Source organism: Neolamprologus brichardi, chromosome 1 (assembly GCF_056152115.1).
Source record: "Neolamprologus brichardi isolate AB-2024 chromosome 1, ASM5615211v1, whole genome shotgun sequence".
Lineage (NCBI taxonomy): Eukaryota > Metazoa > Chordata > Actinopteri > Cichliformes > Cichlidae > Neolamprologus > Neolamprologus brichardi.
In genome coordinates, this window is record NC_142104.1 from 20,412,571 (window position 1) to 20,433,590 (window position 21,020).

Consider the following 21,020-nt stretch of genomic DNA (forward strand, 5'->3'; position numbering starts at 1 on the left):
ATAAAATGCGTAATATTTTATCACTATCGGACTTTTTTTTTTTTACTCAGAAATTGATACATGATTCCCATTTTCAGAAAAATGTGGAGTTTTAAATTTTGGTCACGTTGTTGATTTGTTTGTAATTTTGTAATTACGTGTATTTTGCATTTAAGTTTCGAAAGGTTTTACACGTTAATATTTTGTATCGCTCAGTGACGGTAGGCTCTAATTGTAAACTTGCAGTCTTCTCGCCAAGTGTCACACTTCAGCCTTGAGAAACGTCAGAAGTATTGCAGGACTATAAAATCTCACGATTAACTGCGAGACTTGGAATCTCCAAAATTTTGTCCGGGCCAAAGAGCGACATCCGAAGGGGGGGATCAACACTCGGAGATGCTCGGGTCAAGGTAAAAGAAAAAAAAAAAAAAGAAAGGAAAAACTCTCTTTGTGCAGACGCGGGGCACAAGATGTGATGGTCAGGCTGACAGAAGCGGAGTTTCTCGGCAGACAGTCTCGTTTCCTCCGGACCAAAAACAACACTGTGACATCCTCACACGCGCGCACACTCATGTTTACCTGACAGGATGTTTTGCACGAGCCGTGCGCTTCGTGAGGGGATTTAATTTGTACACAGGCACAGTTTGTAGATGCTTAGTGGTGGAAAGTATCCGTGTGCGGACTTTGTGTTTGCTTGCTGTCCTTCTCTGTGTTGTGGATTGCACCATGATGCCATGATAGGGGCGGAATCTCATGCGCACTTTCTAAAAAATAATATCACGCTCAGTGATGCGCTGGCTGCTGATGCAGAGGCAGGCTGTGGATGAAGGGGCAGGTACTCTGCGATGTCTCTGACGTGCTTGTTGTTGTTATTTGAAGAAGCTTTAATAAGGTGCTGACAGCACATCCATAAACAGATGGAACAGGTAGCCGAACGCGTAATACGCCAGAAGGAAAATCACAGGAAATCCCGAATTCCCACAGCCTTATGCAGTGGGCTAATACAAACACATTACTGTTCACACTTAATGTAAGTTTCCCACAAGGGTTGGGTGCTATTCAGATACGGATGTGCTGTTTTACATTGTTTACAGTTCAGTCATAATGTAACCTAAACACTAAACAGGTATTCATTGCAATAATTTGATGAACTTGTATTTATTATTAAGCTAAAACTATTTTTTTAACGCCTCGATAAAATAAAAAGGGTAAAAAATTGATTCTTTCACAATTATACATCCCATGATTTAGTGGTGTGCAGAAACTTTTTGTTTGTTTAGTTTGTGACATGTCCTGTGACTTGACTCACATAAAATAACTTCTGCACGGCTCTGGATTTCATATAGGCCAATTTCGTTTTAGAGACCACCCGCTGTGATGAACTTCATGATATGTTTTTCCTCTTATTTATTGCTTGAATTGAGTTCCTTATTCTGTAAGTTTTGCTATGAATATTATATTAATATTATACTTTTTTCAGTGAAGTTTAATTTCAAATGTTTTCTTTTGCTTCAATGTAAAGAAATGTAGTTTAATGTAAATCCAAATTAGCATTTGACTACTACACCCACTTAGTGTAACTTTTTTTTAAGAAGCCTGCTAGAGGACCGCAGCTCCCAGCATCCCTAGTGCTGCAGAGTAGCTGCAGCACCCTGTTAGTTAACAAATTTTAATAAAATATTAATTTATGTTTTGCATATATATTATTATATATTAATGTTGTAGCATGTACTACTATAAATGAAATGCAGTGGTTAACATATTGTGCTGTGCAAAATTCTCGAGCTACCCTTCATTTCTTTATATTTTGGTAGGAAAATGGGAAATAGGTGCAATGATTTATTGAAACACATGCAAAAAAAAAGCAAAAAACTGAGATGTTACAATTTCAACAAGCTTGAAAGTCAATATTTGGCATGACCACCTTCCTTTTTCAACACAGTCTGAACTCTCTTAGGGACAATTTCTTGTAATTTAGTGTAATTACAATTCCTTTAGTGTTCAGGATTAGTTTTCCAGGTTTCATAAGGATTGAAGATTCAAAGCTTCTCTTTGGATGTTGGCTGCCTTTTGTTTCATTCTCTGTCAAGATGATCTCACACTGCTTCAAAAATGTTGAGGCCCGGGCTCTGGGGAGGCCAGTCCATGACTGACAATGTTCAGTCGTATGTTTTTCTATCCAGGTATGCTCTTACTGCATTCAAAGGGTTTGCTTTTTTGGACCATTGTCATCCTGAGCTACGAAGCTGTTGCCAATCAGATGGTACTGCATGGTGGTTTAAAATCTGATGGTACTTTTCTGCATTCATAATCCCATCAAATCTGACAGAGCCTTCATTGTGTTTTACAGATGGCTGTAGACACTCACTGTAGTAAGTCTCTCTTGATCTCCACTATGCCTATTGACAATATTTAGACTATAAATTTCAAATTTCATCACTCCATAAGACCTGTTGCCACTGATTTTCAGCACAGTTTTGTATAATTTGGTATACCTCATTCATTTCTCCCTGTTTTCCTTTCTTAAAAATGACATGCTTCTACTGAGCTCATTTCTGATGAGGCTTTGCTGTGCTGGATATTTTCCTGTTTCTTAAGGACATGACTTTCTGATACTGTTCATCTGCTGTAGATTTTATAGTTTTTGCCAATTTTTCGGCTAATAGCTGTTTGAGAATCACCTTGTTGGTTCTTTGCTAAGTTGCCTGTTATGTAAACACAACACAGGTTCACCCCTTGAGGGGTGGTTCAGGAGTTTTGCACAGAACACTTAATTACAGACTACCCGTAATATCAACAGTATTGCCAGTGTAATGACGAACTGGGAATTTTCACTGTGCAGCTTTATGAGTCTTTTGCTAGTTCAGTGTTTTTGGATTTATGGCTTACATGCTGAGGGTGAACTGATGTCAGTAATATTACATTTGAAAATTAAATTGTGTTGTTGGCATATGTGGAAAGTAGTAGGGGTGGGGGAAAAATCGATACTGTGTAGTATCGTGATATTTTGTTTGCTAATAATGTATCGATACAGGGACAGCAGAAATCGATATTTTGTTACAAAAAAAGTTTTTGTGCTCTGACTTCAGAGCATGTTGATCCTTTTTCTGAGCAAGAATCCTGACATTCCTTCACTGTCCAAATGTGTTTAACTTTTTTTTTGGCAGCAATAAACATGACAGTTTACTTATTTTAATTTAAGACATGTTTTATTTTAATTAAGTTTAAAACTTTTTTATTTAATCTAAAATTATATTTTGTTTTAATTTACTTTCAAATTCTTCAGTTGCTGAATGGGCTGCATAGTTTTCATAAATTGCATAGTTCAGAATAGCTATAATTGTACCAGATGGTTGCGTTCAGTTAAGTTGGACTAGACTGTAATACAAACCGTTCAGTTTGTCAACAATAAAACTGAAATGAGAGAAAGACTGAGTGTGAGACTTTGTTATTAGATAAAATGAATATTGATAAAGTTTACCTTTATGTACAGAATCTGAATATCGCAAAATATTTTTAAAAATTGCAATAATATCGTATCGTGCGTTAAGTATTGTGATAAAATCATATCGTGGGATGTACGGTGATTCCCACCTCTAGAAAGTAGTTTATTAAGGAGGTAGCCATTGCAGCTAAAGAGCAATAATATGTGAGAGTTGTTCGTCTGCTTGCTTATTCCGCCCCCTGGTGACAAAAAAATTATAAACACCCCTTTAAAATAAATAATACTGAAAATAAATGTCATGTTATTTTATAGCATATCAGCTATACCGGTTCAACTAGCCCACATTCAAAAGATAAACATGATGTGGAAAATATGTGTTTAAGACTTGTTTCTATCTTTAAATTAAATTGATTAAGAAGGTCGGGATGTTTTTGTCACATGTGATGCCTTTTGTGAAGGAAGACTTTGTGCTTGATTAACATCTGGTGAGTGAAAAGTGAAGACGTTTCTTTCCTGTTCATGGATTTGGTAACAGTGAGTTGTTTGAGGGGAGGAATAGTAAAACAGGATGATAATTTCAGAGTGGTTGAAGATAATCCCGCTTTCTCTGTGACCTCATCACCTCAGCGTTAATAGATGTTACTCGGGAGGTGCTTTCAAGGGAGAGATCATAGCGCAGGTTTCTATAATTGTGACGTCTCCGGAGATGGTATGCGTATCTAGTGCCAGCTTAGCAGAGCAGGGAAGCTGGCGGGAGGTTTCAACATGAGCGATAAACGCTGTGCAGGTTGCAGAGAAAGCGAGTGCGCAGTTTGAAAATGCTACAGAGCTGAGTGAACGAGACACAGGGTGCACCACGACTGGCTAATTGTGTTTCAAATTGGGTCTTTGAGTTCACAATGGGGAATGGGATTGCTCTGAGCTCCCCCGCTGAAGTATCCAAGGATGAGAAAGTTGTCAGATTTTTAGGTCAGGCTGTAAAGGGTTGTTGTTAGGCAGATTTTCTCATAGGTCCAGATGCCACATTGGTTTAATTCAAAGCTTCTGGGTATTTGATGTGGAACTATTTTAAGTTTTGGTTGGTTTAAGCAGTAACCTCTTCTTTGGTTTCGTTTCTCGGCTTTTACACTATCTTGCAACTGTATCTTTGAAAGACATGCAAGTGTTATATTTATATTTATCTTTTCTCTGTTCACATCTGTACTTCTTTACTTTCATTGTACAGTGCTCTGTTCATTTTAACATCCTGATTGATTTTGTAGTTTTAGAAGGAATAGCAGGAGTGCATCCTAGTCCCATCAGAGCCTGACCCCGTTTCCGTGAGCTACGTTAGAGTGTAGCCCCTCTGGGACTTGTCCCCTCCTCGTGCTGACGAAGGGAAGAAGGCCACAGCTGGCCCATCCTAGCCCAGCTCAACTTAGCCTGACAAAACCTCAGCCTTGCATCACCTAATCCTGCCTGCTGCAAAGAACCTAAAGGTGCTTGCATTACAATTTCTCCTTCCCTGCTCATTGTAGGTCACTTGGTCTTCCTTCCTTTAATTTGGAAAGGCTTCCGGGGATATTTTGCCCTACAAAAAATAATTATGTTATCTCCCTAATTCCCAATTATTATGCACAGGCTTATTTAAGAAAAAGGATTAGATTTTCCCTCCCTTTTTTTTGTTGGCTGCACCAGCGAGCAGTGAATGAATATGAACATGACACTTCTCTCCTCGTCTGCAGTGAGGGGTCCTACACTTGGATGATCTGGGGGAGGAGAGAGCACAGTGAGCCTGTCATGTAAGCCGCCTCCTTTGGGGCCACCTCTCGGTGTACACTGCTTCCTGCCTCAGGTAGAAGCCTCAGTGTTTCTGCTGCTGAGGCGTCAGGCAGTTCTCTGTCTCTCTCTTTCTCCCTCTCCTCTTCACTCCCTCCCGCTGAGAAGGCAACACATCCCCTCGCAAAGCACGGAAATGGAGAAGGTAAGTTGTCGCATTTTTGAATCTTGTTTCCTATCTTTAATTTCTTTTTTGACACAACAGGAAATTATATTTCTTTCATGTGGCATTTTATGCACCGTGCACTTTCTGTATAAAGCTGGCATGTTTCTTATGTTTGTGTTGCCCTCTTCTCAACCCAAAAGTCTTGTTAGATGTTTGGAATACTCTTACTGTTGTCTCTGGACTACAGTTTCAAAAGCGGATTTTATCCCAGAGGTGCTGTTCACAGCTCCAAAATTAGGCAGGATCAACTATAGATGACAAATGTCCCGGCAAGGATAAATTAATAAAAGTGAAAGTGCTTTGTTCTTATAGCTTCTGTGCTTTTATTTTGAAACTAAATACGATGTAAACAAGAGAGAGCATTTGAACATTTTATTGATGAAAACCAGCTTTTATAGATTTCAGTGTTAGATATTTTATTGTGTTAGGTAAACTCTTCGTTGGCTACTTATATTTATCCACACGAGTCGCTCTACAAAGACTCTCGGAGGCATTTGCAAGCATGCAAACGCATAACAGCTCCTTAAAGTGTGATTCCACCTTAAATGAAGCAGCAGCACAATTTTTTCTGACATGTGCCACCCCATCTTTTTAACACATTGTCATGTGTTTGTGTATTCATTGTATGATTTAAGGCTAAGTTTCTCTTTCAGAGCTGCTCAGAGTGCACAGAGCCGACTCTTGCACAGAGTCTGTGTACGCTCTGCAACAAGTGGTTGTGTTACCAGTGCACAGATGTGCACCAGCATCTGAGAACCCCCAACACTTCCCAGTACATGGAATCACACCAGCAACAGAGGCCCAGTGCCACCCAGTTCCCAGAACTGCACCAGAGGGGCTCCAGCTCCTTGCCTCCTACTGGACAAGGCAAGACATTAGTTTGATTTGTTGGCTTTACAGACTTGTATGACACATTATTATATAGATAGCAGGGCTGGTGTCTCTTTGCAATGATTAATGCATGATAGCTGCATGTATTTCTATGCACCTGTCTTTAACACGTGTCTCAGTGCTCGGATGATTTCATTTTTGCTAATATTAGTGTTTTGCTATTTTAAGCCCATCGCGTATGTTTGGCAGCTTTGTTGCCAGCTGCTTTTGCACAAGTTGTCAAATCATAATGAGCACGTCCCAGACAGCATTATTGTGATGTGGGAGGGTTAGCATTTGGTTTGTGTACTTGTGAGAAAAACCGTGTGACAGCGCTGATAGACAGGATGTGGTCAGTCAGATCAGGCTGATGCACACAAGGTGATGCTCAGCTCTCTACCACAGAGATCTCTGATGATCTGCAGGCAGGAGGGGGGTTGGCTGAGGTGAGCCGGCCAGCAGAGAGCAGTAGGGTACGTTTATTAGCATTATCCAGCTAATGTTAGATGGATTTTCTGTGCGCGTAAAGCTTCTTATATATAGAGAGAGGTACAGGTGAGAAGCACTTTAGAGTGTGTGTATTAAAAGTGCTGCTAATGGTACTTCAAAAGCCAGTTGGACAGCAGCTGAAAAACTGACATCTTTGTCACTAAACACGCTTTAACACATACCATTGCAACCTCAGCTTCCTTCGGGTGCCACAACTGTATGCTGTCATTATTTTGGTGCTAAAGTGTAGCACTAGGTCAGCTTTAATAATGCTTGTCAACAAAACTGGTAACAGTTTTCTTCAGTTTCTTTTCATGTATGTTTAATGCAACAGTAAGTGCACTGACTGACTTTTATTTTCAACATTAAAAAAAAAAAAGAATCCAGGTATAAGCTACAAGTAGAATTTATATTCAGACCATTAGCTAGCAGGAGAAGAAACAACTTAAAGAACTGAGGCTTGGTCTGGTCAGCATGGCACTTTAGAGGCGACGTCTAAGGATTTACAGCTCTTTAAGTATTTCACATCAGCATATCTGTCCTATACTGATGACATTAAAAGACACTTTGGAATAATAAAAAGCTTATCAAGAAGACAGTTAGAGGCTGTCATGTGATCCTGCATGCCATTTGAGCAAACTTTGAGCAAACAGGCTGATGACACTGCAAGTCTTTCTTTTCTTCTAATGCGTTTACTTTAATGCTGCGTGCTGTGGGCCTGACTGTGAACTGCCTGTTGACTGCTGCTCTGCCCCCCTCCCCCTCCCTCCCCCTCCTCTCTCTGTATGTCGTTCAGGCCCGGGGTCGTATCCTTGGTCCCTCCTCATGTGCCACTCTCACAGACAGGAGCCCTTGGAGCTTTTTTGCGAGTCATGTGACCTTCTGTGCTGTAGCAGCTGTCACCTGTCCTCCCACAAAAACCACAGGTCAGTCCTCAGATGCACAGCACAAGGACACTGCCGAGAAGGGCTAACCACAGGTTAAAAAAAACTTCCTGTGAGCAGTAACACTCTTTAACTGCCTTGTCAGTTTTATCATCTATATCTGCATACACTACCCTTGGCCAGCCTAACATTCATTAAGTATTCATACCTTTTTGTTTTCTGTGATGTTAGAAAGCAGGAGGTGCCGCGAAGGTCACCTGCATAATGTCTTGTCCTCGGGGGAAACAAATTCAATTCTGGTGTTCGTCATGCTCAAAGAATAAATTAGTGAACTTTCTGGTGGATGCTGTGATCTCTCATGTGTTTAGGGTGGTGCAGATCGGAAAGGCCCTACAGGATCAGCAGTGGCTGTTTGAGAGTCTGATGGTTCAGGTGGAGGAGAAGAGGTCTGCAGTGGAGAACAGCGCTAAACAAATAGAGGAGAGGTTGGTTTTCACCCACACTGTCATTAAAGTCCAATTTCTGAGCAACTTTGCCCAGAAATGGTGGGTTAGGGAGGGACTGAGACATTTGCCCCCTTTCTGTCTTTCCAGGCTTCACGGAGTGAAGATTGCACACAGGAAGGCAGAGAACCAGATTAAAATGGCAAAGATGATTATGATGAACGAGCTTAACAAACGAGCCAACCTATTAATAGAGCAACTGGAGGTAATTACTTTCTCTTTCCATCTAATCATCTTGCCGGCCACGAAGCTACACGCAAAGAATCTGTAACTGCCACGATGCCGTCGCTAGCTCGTGATAAGCTGTCGCAGCTGCTTAAACCGACATCCCAGCACCTACATCTGTCAAAAGCTGTCTGTTGATTAACCTGCAGTCCAATCACAAGGCTTGCCTTCTGCAAGTAAGGACACAAAACTTCATGTTTACATTTGTTTTGTTTTTTTTTAAATTTTCTACAGAAGATTGCAGAGGGCTTCCAGCAGCGTCTGGAGGACCAGCTGCAAGGGGCAATAGAGATATGTGGCCAGCTGGACCATATTCAGAAGTTCATCACCTGGGCTATGACCCATCACTGCACAAGCCCGGTGCTCTTCAGCAGAGCTCTGGTATGCATATGAGACAGTTAACAGACGTCGTCCCGCACATGCACACGCACACACACAAAGTCCGGTCCTGTGAGAGAGGTGATAATTAATTTCTTGTAAAGTAGAACAACAAGTGTGAAGTCTCTTTTTATCATCTTTGAAAAAGAAGCCACACATTTACATTTAAAGGGGAACTCCAATTGTACTTGAAGGTCAGTTTGCTAGAGATTACTGCTCGGCCTGTGCTGTGCTGTACAGTGCCCTCTGTGTTTTTGAAGGAGCAGCCTGAGAAAATTGCTGAAGTTGTGTTGCTGGCTTTAGTTCAGCATGAGAAAGAAAGAAGGCTTCGTGTGCTCTGTACTTGCAGCCTGGAGTTTGACATTTACCCGTTAGGTGGGGTTTAAAAATAGAAAAGCTGCATGATAAGCAGTGCAGGATCCACTGTTTTGGGAGATTCGCCCATGGATGGAAGGCCTCTTTGTGGAAGTCCAAACTAAACCACTTAAGTGTTCTTTTAAACTTACTTTACATCCATTTGTTTTTCTGGTCTCATGATTTGTATGGAGACACATCTGTCCACTGACTCTTTTGTCATGTAGTGGTGTAGTGGGCAGCTTGGGGCCTTGTGCGTGGACCTCAAGCTGCCCACCGCGTCACTTTTTTGCATTTGTCCCAGTCCAAAAGCATGCTCTTTGGGTTAACTGGTGCCTCTAAATTAGACAGCTCATGGATGTGAATCAACTGGAAATCTGTCTTGAGTGTAGTCCACCTCTTGCCCTATCATAAAAACCTTTATATGAAGTCCACTTTAGCAAGCATGTTTTATCCCTGGTGTTGATTTAGTTTATTATAAAAAACTGAATGACAAATTTTTAGTGAAAGGAACAAAGGAAATGCATAATCATCTACAAATATATTCTGGAGTTTTATTCCTGTTAAAAGGGAGTTTTTTCTTCCCACTGTCACCGAGTTCTTGCTCACAGCGGGTTGTCTGATTGTTGGGGTTTCCTCGCTATCATTTAATGGTCTTTATGATCTAAAGTGCCTTGAGGTGACCGTTGTTGTGATTTGACCCTAAATGAATAAAATTGATCTTTCATCTTTTTCATATTTCCTTTCCTGCAGATTTCACTCCAGATGCAGCAGCTGCTTGAGGCGTCACACCACTCAGATTCTTGGAGTCCTGTGAAGATAAAATTCAACTGGGATGCTAGTTACTGGACGAAACAAATTTCCTGTTTAGGTAAAAATCAATCCGTTAATGCAAGAAGACTTTTTTTAAGAACATGTTTTTCTAGGAGAAACCTCCTCACTCAAAAAAAGTTAAGTAGGCACAAAAGGAACCGTAACTATGTATATCTGTTTGATAATTAATCAGCATTATTTTGATGCATGACATGTGAAATACTCTCTCTGAAACCGGGCTCTCACTGTGACTCTGTTACTCTGCAGGTCAGCTGACTGTTGAGGGGGGAAACTGCGCTTATCCCCCAGGGTTGGCCTGCTCCAGTATTATGAGACCCCAGCCCATTACCTGCTTGACTCTGCCACCAGTGTTTCACAGAGGACGAGAGCCGGGCTGTGGGTACCAAGCCTGCTGTGAGCCTCAGATGTGCTGCCTTCATGGCATTCATTCGCAGCCAGATCTTCCCAGTCTGGACAAAAGCCAGCTGGACACCACACTTTATAACTCCAGCTGTGCTCAGCCGGCTCATATTTCTGCTTCCCAGCACCAGAACCAGCAGATCCAGAGGTTCTGGGACCAGGAGAGTTCCTTGCAGCGTCCTCCACCTGCATCACCTGTCCCAAACAGAAGGCACAATCAGCTCAGCCGCAGCCAAGCATCTGCATCTCAGCCACAAGCTGCTGACTCACAACCACATTCTCAGTCTAAGTCCTATCTTTCTCATCATCAACACCACAAAGAAGTTCTTCCAAATACCCAGGCTCGGCTAAGTGCAGAGCGTGGGAGACCAAACCGGCGTCGGGGGAAGCTATCGACCAGCAGATCTCTGCAACAGGAGCTCAGCTACACGGCTCTGGAAAGGGATCCAGTGAGTGAAGAGAGCCGGGTGGAAACGCATCGTGTGGAGGAGACCTGTGGACAAATAGCGGTTGCTGAAAGGAGGGAGATGTTGGATCAAGAGCTACAACAGGGCAGGAGGAGTCCTGTCCAACAGCAGCAACAGCAGCAGCAGCTGCTGTGTTTATCAGGTGTGAGAAAAGAGCAACAGAGGACCAACTCTGCACTGACCGTCAAAGACCACAGAGATGCCAGGGTGAGAAATTAAGCCAAAAATGGAACCTCACCAACAGAGGATATTGCAATATAATATATACCCATATGCACACGCGTTAAAAAAAGAGCTGAAGCTACAATATATTAAAAAAACAAGATGAAAAAGACAACAAACCAAAAATGAGTGTTAAAGCAAAAGATTATACAAATGAAACAGAAATGTCTTTGCTGTCGTGTCAGGAAGGGCGACCAACATAAAAATCTGCCAAATCAAACATGGCGACACCTTGAGAATAGCCGATCAGCTAAAAATAGCGTTTTATGTACAGTGTGCTTCTTGTACGCTCCTCGTTGTAACAACAAAATTCTGCTTAAATCCAGCTTCATAAAGCTTCCTAAAAGCAGCAGAGTTGCGAACATTGTTTGACAGTTGGCCCTCAGATGAAAGCGAGCCATGCGGTGGGATTTTTGTGCACCTCAGCCTTCGGTTTTTCACTTCACACGTGGTTCTGCAAAGTTTCTAGAGGCTCAAGCGAAGTTTTTAACCCTGCTATGGTAAACCACACAAAGCTGTTTATATGTGCCTCTCAGAACCCGCTACTGTTTGGTCAAGCCTATTTCCTGTGAAAACAAAGACGTTCAAACACTTGCTTACACAAAGGCACCAAAGCCTGCATTAGAAATTGCTTAATGACGGGACGTTTAAGTCGAATGAAAAGCTCGGAGAGCCGCGATTTACGCGTTTTCAAAGGGCTATTGTATATTTTTAAAATATTGACATGTAGACGAGTGTTGGAGCGTTTGAGGCGGCATTCAGTTTTAATTAATATCCATTAACAATTGAAACCAAAAGCAACACTTTATATTAATGCCAGAACGATCACTTCCCACAGCTGACAGCTAGCCTCAAAAACAGATGGCGCAACAGAAAGCTGCTCTTGCTTTCAAAAAGAAGGGATGATGGGAAAACAAAAGAGCTGCTCTGACAATTATAGCCGAGCACTTCAATGCATGCTTAAATCCAGGAGCTCGCTGTTCATCATAATCACTCGTGATGCCAGAGGTTTTAGCAGCCGTATAATCGTCCTTCTTTAAAAATTCTCAAGATGGGTGATTACTACCACAAAGATATGTTATTTTTACATTTTCAAGTCACAGCATCTGAAAGTGATATAAAGCCACTTGGGCACAGTCATTTGTGTACTTAACCTGTCATTAATGAGTCGCTGAGGGAATAGTGTGAGCTGCCAGTTTTTTAGCTCTGGTTTGCACTGAGATAAATTCCCATACCCCTCCGTGATTCCAGAGAGAAGGATTATAGTCTATTTTCCTCTACAGCCTGAATCCTGCATACGTTTCCCAGGGGGCATAGATCAGGTGAGTGTTTTAATCGCATGATACTAAGGAGCATGTGCTTGGTGTCAGCCTGGCCTGAAAATGTGTGATGGTGTACCGGAAAAAGAGACACAAGCCAAAGTGTTTAAAAAAACCTTTTGGAAGACTTGGATCAGTAAACTGTAATATATGAGAGAAACTGTGAGAGTGGTGGCTTAATCAAAGGGCCACACTGTAGCTCTCGGGTTGAATTTACATATGATAATTGGTGTGATATCCAAAGCTTTCATTGCTCCAACAATAACACTAATATATTCAACATGTTTGTAAGGATTGAGGTGTTCCCTGAATAGGCTCTGAGTGATGTTGTTGTTCATTTGGTGTGTGCCCGTGTGTGTCCATCCACTTTTTTTTTTGTTTCCTTTCAGTTTTTAATGGCATGAACAGGTGCACATGTGCATGCAAGGCTGCTTGAAACCCCAGCTCAGTTGTGTGTGTGGATATATTTATGTTTTTTGACAGAGATCCACATCCCTGGAGGTGACAGTGACAGCCCACGAGTGTGTGTCTGATGTGCAGCATAGCAGCAGGCTGAGCACTGGCTCGGTGTGCTCGAGGAGGAAGAGGCGCTCCCAGAGCATCCCGACAGAACTGGCAGCCCCGTCCGCCAGCCCTTACGCCGAAAGGCCCACAGGATGGGCTCGTAGCCTAGAAGCGGGAGCTGCAAATAAGGTAACCCCGCTTCAGAATATGATTGCACGTGGGGAGGCTGAGCTGTCAGAGAGAATAGGACTGATCACAGTTAGGAGGTGCACTTGCCACACGTGTGTTCAGCACTGTCATCTCTGGTGATACACAGTTCCACAATAAAAACTGTAACTACAAAACTAACTAGAGGCGAAAACAATACCAAGATCCACTTTGCATCGATGGACTAAGATGCTCAGTTGTCACTAGGTTGCTGTTTTTCAAGCGCTTTTAAGAATTCATCTGCCACGTGAAGAAAGAGCAAAGCCTTCTGGAGGTGCAGAAAGAGCAGGATAAAAGGAATGCAGAGTTAGAAAGAAGTGAGCTTAGCACACCTGTGCACGTGTAAAGCCCACTTCTCATCTCTGCTTGAGCCTAGCAGCTTAGGCGAAATCAGCTGCTCTTGGCACGGCGCACCCACACCTCTGATCTGGTGCTATGCATATATTGGAGGTGCTCAATTTGATAAGGTGGGAGAATGAAAATGAGCGAGGGAGAAAGAATACAAAACGATGGTTCTGCTAAATCAGTTTTAATAGTTAAATTCCCAACGTCTGACAGAGAGTGCGATACTAAATCTGTGCAGTACTCTTATAACAAAAGGAAAAAATAATAAAATCTGTGAGGCGTTTAGTTGAACAGTTTTCTCAGGAGATAAGTGAGGGAATGAGGAGCCCATTTTTCCAATCATTTTTGACAGTTTCTGTCATTTGAAAAATCGCGTGCTTGTAGAAACCTGCAGGAGCCATTATTTTGTTTAACAGCATATTTTGCTGCTGGAGTTAGTGACTAAAAGAGTTTTACTTAATGGTTATTTTGATTTCAGTATTACGTGCTGGATCCCAGACAGAGGAGAGCATCAGATGGGGTGCTCTGTGTGGCCAAGGAAACTTCAACTGAACCTCCTTTAATGTCCTATAAGACAGAGCCAGGTGGTTGAAAACACTCTGAGATTTTTTTCTTACATAGTCAATTAAAAAAAAGAAAAAACTCACACATTTTCAACTGCTTGACTTTCTTTGTACTTTTTAGATCACCCCATCACTTACGTAAATGAAGAGATTGGTTTTGATGCCAACAAGAAATGCAGCTTCTCAAGTAACAGCAACAGCGGGTATGTATTGTCTTAAAAAAATGAAAGATCAGTCCATGCACAAATCATGAAAACAGATTGTTAACCTATTTTTACATCCCTCTAAATTAATAGTGATGTTCAGAACGACTCTGCAAGGCCCAGGGTTCCAGTCATTTGCCTCGAGCGTCTCAAAATACTCGTGTCTCAGCTCCCACCACACGGACGAAGACAGAGTGACCCTCTACCTGCCAGTGGGACGGATAAGAGCGAAACCCTCCCTAAGCAGAAAACCTGGCAGGATGTAATGCCCCAGGTGTGGTGCATTTGTTTCATTCAAAACGAGAAGGGAGATGTTTTAACCCTTTAAACCCTAACCCGTCACGGTTAGCATTTTTAGCAAGGGTGGGCAACTCCAAGCCTCGTGGGCCGGTGTCCTGCAGGTTGTAGATCTCATCCTGGGTCAACACACCTGAATCAAATGATTAGTTCATTACCAGGCCTCTGGAGAACTTCACGACATGTTCAGGAGGTAATTTAGCCATTTAAATCAGCTGTGTTAGATCAAGGATACACATAAAACCTGTAGGACACTGGCCCTTGAGGCCTGGAGTTGCCCACCCCTGGTTTAAAGGGTAAATTAGGTTAGGGTTTAAAGGGTTAAAAGCACCATAGCAGGCATATCTGTCACCACACCATTTATTTCATTTGTTTACTTGGTTGTGGCTAAAGTGTGTTGGCTAGTAAACTTTACGGGTAATTTAGGATGACCCTGGCTAGCTGCTGTCCACTGTAGTATTTATGCATGAGGGTTTTAAGAGATTAAACTGTAATATGAAAAAAATCCCTTCCTTTCTCTTCTCTTGTAAACACAGGGAATAACAGGAGAATCTGAGACTTGTGGGGCCACCCGCGTGCTTGCAGCACCAAAGCGACAAACTTGTAATGAGTCCACCGCACAGTCAGACTGCAGCGACAGCAACATAGGGGTACCTGTTCCTCGTAAAGAATCCACACTGCTCTCCGCTGACTCTGAATATGTGGCACCAAGTTTCTATGAACTGGATCTGGATTCTGACTCTGATCCCAGGTCAGTGTCAGAGGAAGCAGTCATCTCTCAGGCTGATTCAGACCCACAGCTTGACTCAGATGCATCACCAGATTCTGACCCGAATGCACCGTCTTCATCTGAGGCTGAACTGGAGTGTAGAGCTGAGCAGAAGTCTGCAGAGATGGGGCTGTGTGGCGACTCAGAGCCAAGTCTGGAGTATGAGGCAGATCCAGAATCAGATGCGGGACCAGACGGCCGAGGGTTAGATGCAGATACAGAATCAGGTGATGCTGAAACGGAGTCCGACATCCAGCCTGTATACGACCCCACTTTTCAGGGCGAGACTGATTCTGACGTGAACTCCGATCAGCCTCCAGACTCTCAGGGCTCCGTAGCATCTGAGCTCGATGTAGACTCTGAACCCGAGCTGACCACCGATGACCCGCAACCGCTTCGCTCTGACCTGGATGAGGAGATCGGTCCAGGTCAGAGGCCGCTCCTGATTGCAAATCCCGTTGTTCCCGGAGACACAGAGGAAGTCCAGACTGAGCAAGACGGGACAGAGTTGGAGAGTGAGGATTTTTGTGCCGTTTGTCTGATCGGAGGAGACCTGCTATGCTGTGATCGCTGTCCAAAAGTCTTCCACCTCTCTTGCCATATCCCCCCTTTGCCGACCTTCCCCTCGTAAGCTCACGTGAAATTTCAGCACAATCCTCACACCTCCTGTTAAACAGTTTACATAAAGCTGGTACTGCTAACCTGATGTGTCTTCCCTCATTCAGAGGTGACTGGGTGTGCACCCTGTGCAGAGATGTTCTACAGCCAGATGTCGAATACAACGGTGACAATGAGAAAGCATCTGGAGAAAATGCATCAGCAAATTTGCTATCTCCATGTGACCAGAAAGTAGGTCAATTCATAAGAACAAACTTATTTACAGCAGCCAATTTGATATGTTATAGAGGGTAACACAGCTGTCACTCATATTACCCGAGGGGGTTCATCTAAATGCTAAAAAAATCTCCATAAATATCATGACTAACGAGTGTTTACGTACTTATCAAAATGGCTATAAAAATGTATGTGGCAATAACTCATGTTTTTTTTAGTTTTTCTTTAACTGTGATCCTTCTTTTTCTGCCGCGCCAGTTTTCATTCATGTTTGGTTGAATCTTTGCAGAAATGTGAGCGGCTGACACTTCTGATCCTCAGTAACATCCTGAGTGCGCCATTCCAAGAGCCCGTCAGTCCACTTGTAAGCTAATCAACGTTTTCTTACAGTAAAGTTGTGCTGTAAGAAATACAGTAAAGTATACAGTAAAGTAAAGTTTATATGTAACACAGCTCTGCTCACATTCAGTTTTTGCCAAAGTGAGTGAATCCTTAGAGCCTTAAAATTGTGCTGAATACATTTTCTTCTTCATAAAGTATTTACAAAGCTCATTTTATATGATATTTGAGGCATTCTATAATTGTCATTCGTGCCTAAATCAGCTTACACTTATCTATTTATGCAACATTTCATTGTGCATTGTGTTTAAGCTGTTTTGTAACCCATAAACAAAACTTCAACAGAGAAACAGGTCACCTCCATGTTACCGTATGCTATCAAAGGTAACATGGGTCTTGAGTATCTAACTTAGTTTAAGACTGCAATGCAAGCATGCACCCTGTGCACAGGTAGAAGCACGTCTGTCGCGATGATACATAATGGAGCTCATGCAACATTAATGTGATGCATTTTGAAGAGCAGAGTGCTCCTGAGATAATTAAATTGGAATTGGTTTTAGAGAACCAAAGTGGCTGGGGGGATAATATAAGAGTCTTAAATGCCACTGCTTTCTCACACAGGCACGCCATTACTACCAGATCATCAAGAGGCCAATGGACCTGTCTGTGATCAGGGCCAAGCTGAGCAAGGGGAATACCCAGTGTTACAGCTCACCCGATGAGTTTGTAGCCGACATGTATCTTATGTTCCGCAACTGTGCAAAGTTCAATTACGTAAGTTAAAAATCTAAATTCTGCTTGTTTCTGTGTATATACGGTTAATCAGTCTCGACATCATCACTGGTCACTACTTTACTATAATTACTGTAATGGCATCCCCCCCTTCCTCATTGCAGCCTGACTCTGAGGTGGCCCAAGCAGGCCGCAGCCTCGAGGCCTTTTTCACCTCCAACCTGAAGGAAGTTTTCCCGGGCAGAGTCTTCCCCATGGCTGAGGTGGATTCAGACAGTGATGAGTACGACGAGGCTTACAGGACCACTGAGAGCGGCTTCCCCTGGCCAGAGAGAAGAGAGCAGTGCCACAGGAAGAGGAAGAGGAGGCAGTCTCTCAAGTCGAGGAGGAATCATTTCTAATTAGAGCTTAATAGTGCGCAACCATGGCAGCAAACGTGTTATTTCTGTTTATAAATATGCTGGTTTTTTTTTTCATTTAGCAGCCAGAGGGAATACACCAGTGTTTCTAAAAGCAAGCCAACCTTGTGGTTTGCAGTGATATGACAGTACTGCCATCTGATGGCAGCTAAACATGCAAAAATAGGATTGAGAGTAGTAACTAATGCAGGAGTCATTATTATCCATGCAACTCATCGGAGGTTCTGAGTGCGAAAATGGAAATAAGTGAAGGTCACATTGTATAGGTTACGCAGTCATACCTCTGTGGATCTCGGTTTGTTGCTTCTACAGCCATGTAGTGAGGTGATGCTGTAATACTTCCTTTATCATGTCATATTTTGCCTGCTAAGCATATGCTCCTGATACACTGCACTGCTTGCTATTTTCTGCTAACATGAAATACCTTATATATCTTTCATCACATGCTTTTTTGTACAGAGGATGCTGTAGTTGGATGCTTATTAATCGCACTTTGCATCTTTATTAAGTGGACTTTCAGGTCATCATAGCCCTGATTATACGCAGTACTCTGAAACTTTGTCGGTAAATTCTGTACTTACCATATTCACGAGTTTCCAAATCATTTATACACGTGTCACTGTATTTTATTTTACTATATGAATGATTGCAGGCAATTAACATAGGTTTGATTGTTGTTATAATTATGTGTGTCAGTAGCTTTTTTTGAAAAGCAGCAGCAAATTGTTTAGATTAGAGGAAGACAGGATGTGAGAGATCGTGGGCACCGTAAGCACTGTTAGAGCTCACCGGGGCATTTTTATTATTGGAGAATTTAATATCTGGAGCAAACAGTTCATGAAATGTAAAATTTCACATTTAGCTATCAGATAAGTTTGTGTATGTATATTGCATATTATTTCTCTTGGAGCAAAATCTTCCACTCTTCTCTTATCAGGATGTCTCAGGCTTACTGAAAGTCTAAGGTGTTGTTATCTTTGATTACTGATGAGTATAAAAATGTACTTGCTGCTGTGTGTAGAGAATTACTGTCGAAAGGAAATGCATAATTTTATAAAAAAAAAACCGCTGTAGCACATTTCCTGTTTTTAACTATGCTGTACTTGGTTCCTGCAGCTTAATATACGCTTTGTGTGACTCATGGCGATGGATGTACAAAAGTAGCGAATGTATAGTATATGTAATGCTATTCCTTTTGACATCAGTAGATCTAATAGGCGTAAGGGAAAACTGCCATAGTTGCTGTCACTGTTTCAAAAGAAATGTTTTCTTTTTTCCTTTTTTGTAACTGTAATTATAAATGCACAAATATTAATATCAATAAAAAGCATTCATGAAAAAAAGCATGTTAGCATTCTTATTTAAGATACAGTACTGCAGAAAAGTCCGGAGTCCCCTGTCATTTCTTTATATTTTGCTTCCAAGGAGCCTGACTTTCTTGTAACTTTTATGGTGGTCTTGAGAAATAGTTCCTTTTTTGGACACTGGCCGCTTTTCTCCTCATTTTGCATGTTTGCTAAGCCACTTAAAACTGACCTATGAATCATTTAAGCATAGAAAAAGCACCTAACTCAAGGGTTAATCAGTGTTGTGTCTACACATAACAGATAAGTTAGCAAAAAACCCGATTTAAATTGTATATTTAAGCACTTTGTTACTAGCAGCCTGTCAGAAAAACACATTTCCCCCTAATTTTATTTAGTTTGAGCTATAAAAGCAAAAAATAACACAATTTAAAAGGCATAAAAAAGCAACAGCAAGGTGATTTCCAAAAAATGGGAAAGTGGAGGGGGAAAAAAAATCTACAGCAGATGAAGGCTGTGTTGTTAAGAAAAAATCCAGACAGATGACCTGACTCATCTGAAACAGTCTCAGTGGAAGGGTGACTGTCAAGAAGTGGTTCTTTAGGAAGGGGAATGGGGAGAAAAGACGTATACAGGGACATATTACAAACTGCAAAGCAGGTTAATTGCTGGATCAAAACGAAGCAATGTTAACTTTATATCAAAATCCTGTCACTGCCATGTCACATACAGTCTGAGGTTATGGGTGTGTTATAATGAATTACAATTATTAATGGTGTGTGGAAGAGTGGTAAGAGTCCTCAGAATTACACAGCCGAAACTGCAAAAATATTCAGAAAAGACTCTTTTATTACTTCTAAAACCTTCGTGACATTTAAAAAAATATATTTGGTTGAATAATCTCTCAAACTGCTTTGATGCAACATAAAGTAGAGAGACATTTTTTTGTGAGCGGACAGAAGTTTTAAGAATTAATCAGATGAGACTAAAGAACTAAAAATTGTGTAATTAGTCACACTTATTTCCTTGAGATTTGACAGTCTTTTTGCTCTGAAGTAGTTTTTTTTTCAAAGCAGCCACTATCATCGGCCTGTACCTATGATTGTAACCCAAACCTTCAGTTCAATCTGTTAAATGTAAGAAAGCAATCAGTCTAAAGGTTAGCAGCTCCTGGAAGCCCGCGAGCAGGGCAAAATGCACATCAAGATGAGTTTTACGAGTTTCTTTTCACATTTGTTTTGAATATTCCCGAGTCATAAATCAGTTAACATGCATCATTTGAAGTTTTAGCTTTTAGTTTTATGTAATGAAATGCTTCTTAAAACCCATCGCTTCTTTGCCCTGATGTATGTAGAAGTGAGTCATCCAGACAGCACCACCCACCTAGTCTGCACGGTTAAAAGGCTCTTTCATGGCCACTTCAAACAGAACACCATCAGAACACATCCCATAACATGTAATAATGAATCTGATTGTCTGATTGTCTGGAGAGCATTAAAGAGAGAGAGGGAGAAGTAATTTGCTGGACTCTTTCGGCAGCACAGACGTGATGTAACCCTTCAACGTGGCCCAGGAGACATTGCTGGCTCCTGCCTCGTGTCACACAAACTGTGGAGAAAAAAAAGTTGCGATGTTTTAATTGTATGTGAAATTTCTTTTTTTTTTTTTAAAGTTAAAAACAAAACAAAACAATCCTCATATTTAAAAGTAGAAGTTCAAGAGTTCTAAGTGTCATAGAATTCACTTAACATAGGATTTTCTGCATCTGGATATTTGTTTTAGTTTTAATCAGACAATGGAAGGCGAGATTCATCGTAGGGATTTTAAGGGTTTCCTGGAGAGAGAAGGACATTTAACAGAAGCCCCCTGGTGATGCATTAAAGTGTTAGCGTTGTAAAAATAAAATAACAACCCCCCTCTTGGTGCAAGTTGCAGTTTGACTTCTGTGACTTTTGTAGTTTGCTGCAAAAAGCCTGTGCTTTAAGAACAAAGAAGAAAATTCTGTCTTTACATTACACTGCTTATCCTCCTCTCGAGATCAGTCTGTTTTTTTTTTTATTTTTAACCAACACACACAGCAATAATTGTTATATGTACACTATTTTGGTCAGGAGGCCTCTTGCTATGTTTTATTTGTGAACAAGGCTTGTGA

At 41.5% G+C, this 21,020-nt stretch overlaps 1 protein-coding gene across 3 annotated transcripts; it reads left to right on the top strand.

The window, feature by feature from the left end:
- The first annotated feature begins 297 nt into the window (after window positions 1-297).
- Window positions 298-18,907, top strand: trim66 (tripartite motif containing 66). 3 transcript variants are annotated; one of them, XM_087839393.1, is made up of 20 exons: window positions 298-389; window positions 5,149-5,205; window positions 5,351-5,387; window positions 6,062-6,275; window positions 7,564-7,693; window positions 8,020-8,136; window positions 8,245-8,359; window positions 8,614-8,760; window positions 9,865-9,982; window positions 10,192-11,018; window positions 12,317-12,355; window positions 12,836-13,045; window positions 13,887-13,992; window positions 14,093-14,174; window positions 14,268-14,448; window positions 15,008-15,867; window positions 15,966-16,089; window positions 16,364-16,438; window positions 17,035-17,187; window positions 17,310-18,907. In XM_087839393.1, exons 1-20 carry the CDS (start codon window positions 376-378, stop codon window positions 17,544-17,546), a joined length of 3,843 nt encoding a protein of 1,280 aa, XP_087695519.1. In that variant the 5' UTR covers window positions 298-375; the 3' UTR covers window positions 17,547-18,907. The 3 variants fall into 3 exon arrangements, with proteins under 3 accessions (XP_087695519.1, XP_087695507.1, XP_087695512.1); XM_087839381.1 differs by lacking the exons at window positions 298-389; window positions 5,149-5,205 and having other exon boundaries at window positions 5,307-5,387; XM_087839386.1 differs by lacking the exons at window positions 298-389; window positions 5,149-5,205; window positions 12,317-12,355 and having other exon boundaries at window positions 5,307-5,387.
- The last annotated feature ends 2,113 nt before the right edge of the window (window positions 18,908-21,020 follow it).

Coding starts and splice junctions, on each gene's coding strand:
- trim66 (XM_087839393.1), top strand. Junction 8,137..8,244: donor GCTAAACAAATAGAGGAGAG/GTTGGTTTTCAC, acceptor CTGTCTTTCCAG/GCTTCACGGAGTGAAGATTG. Junction 16,090..16,363: donor TATCTCCATGTGACCAGAAA/GTAGGTCAATTC, acceptor GAATCTTTGCAG/AAATGTGAGCGGCTGACACT.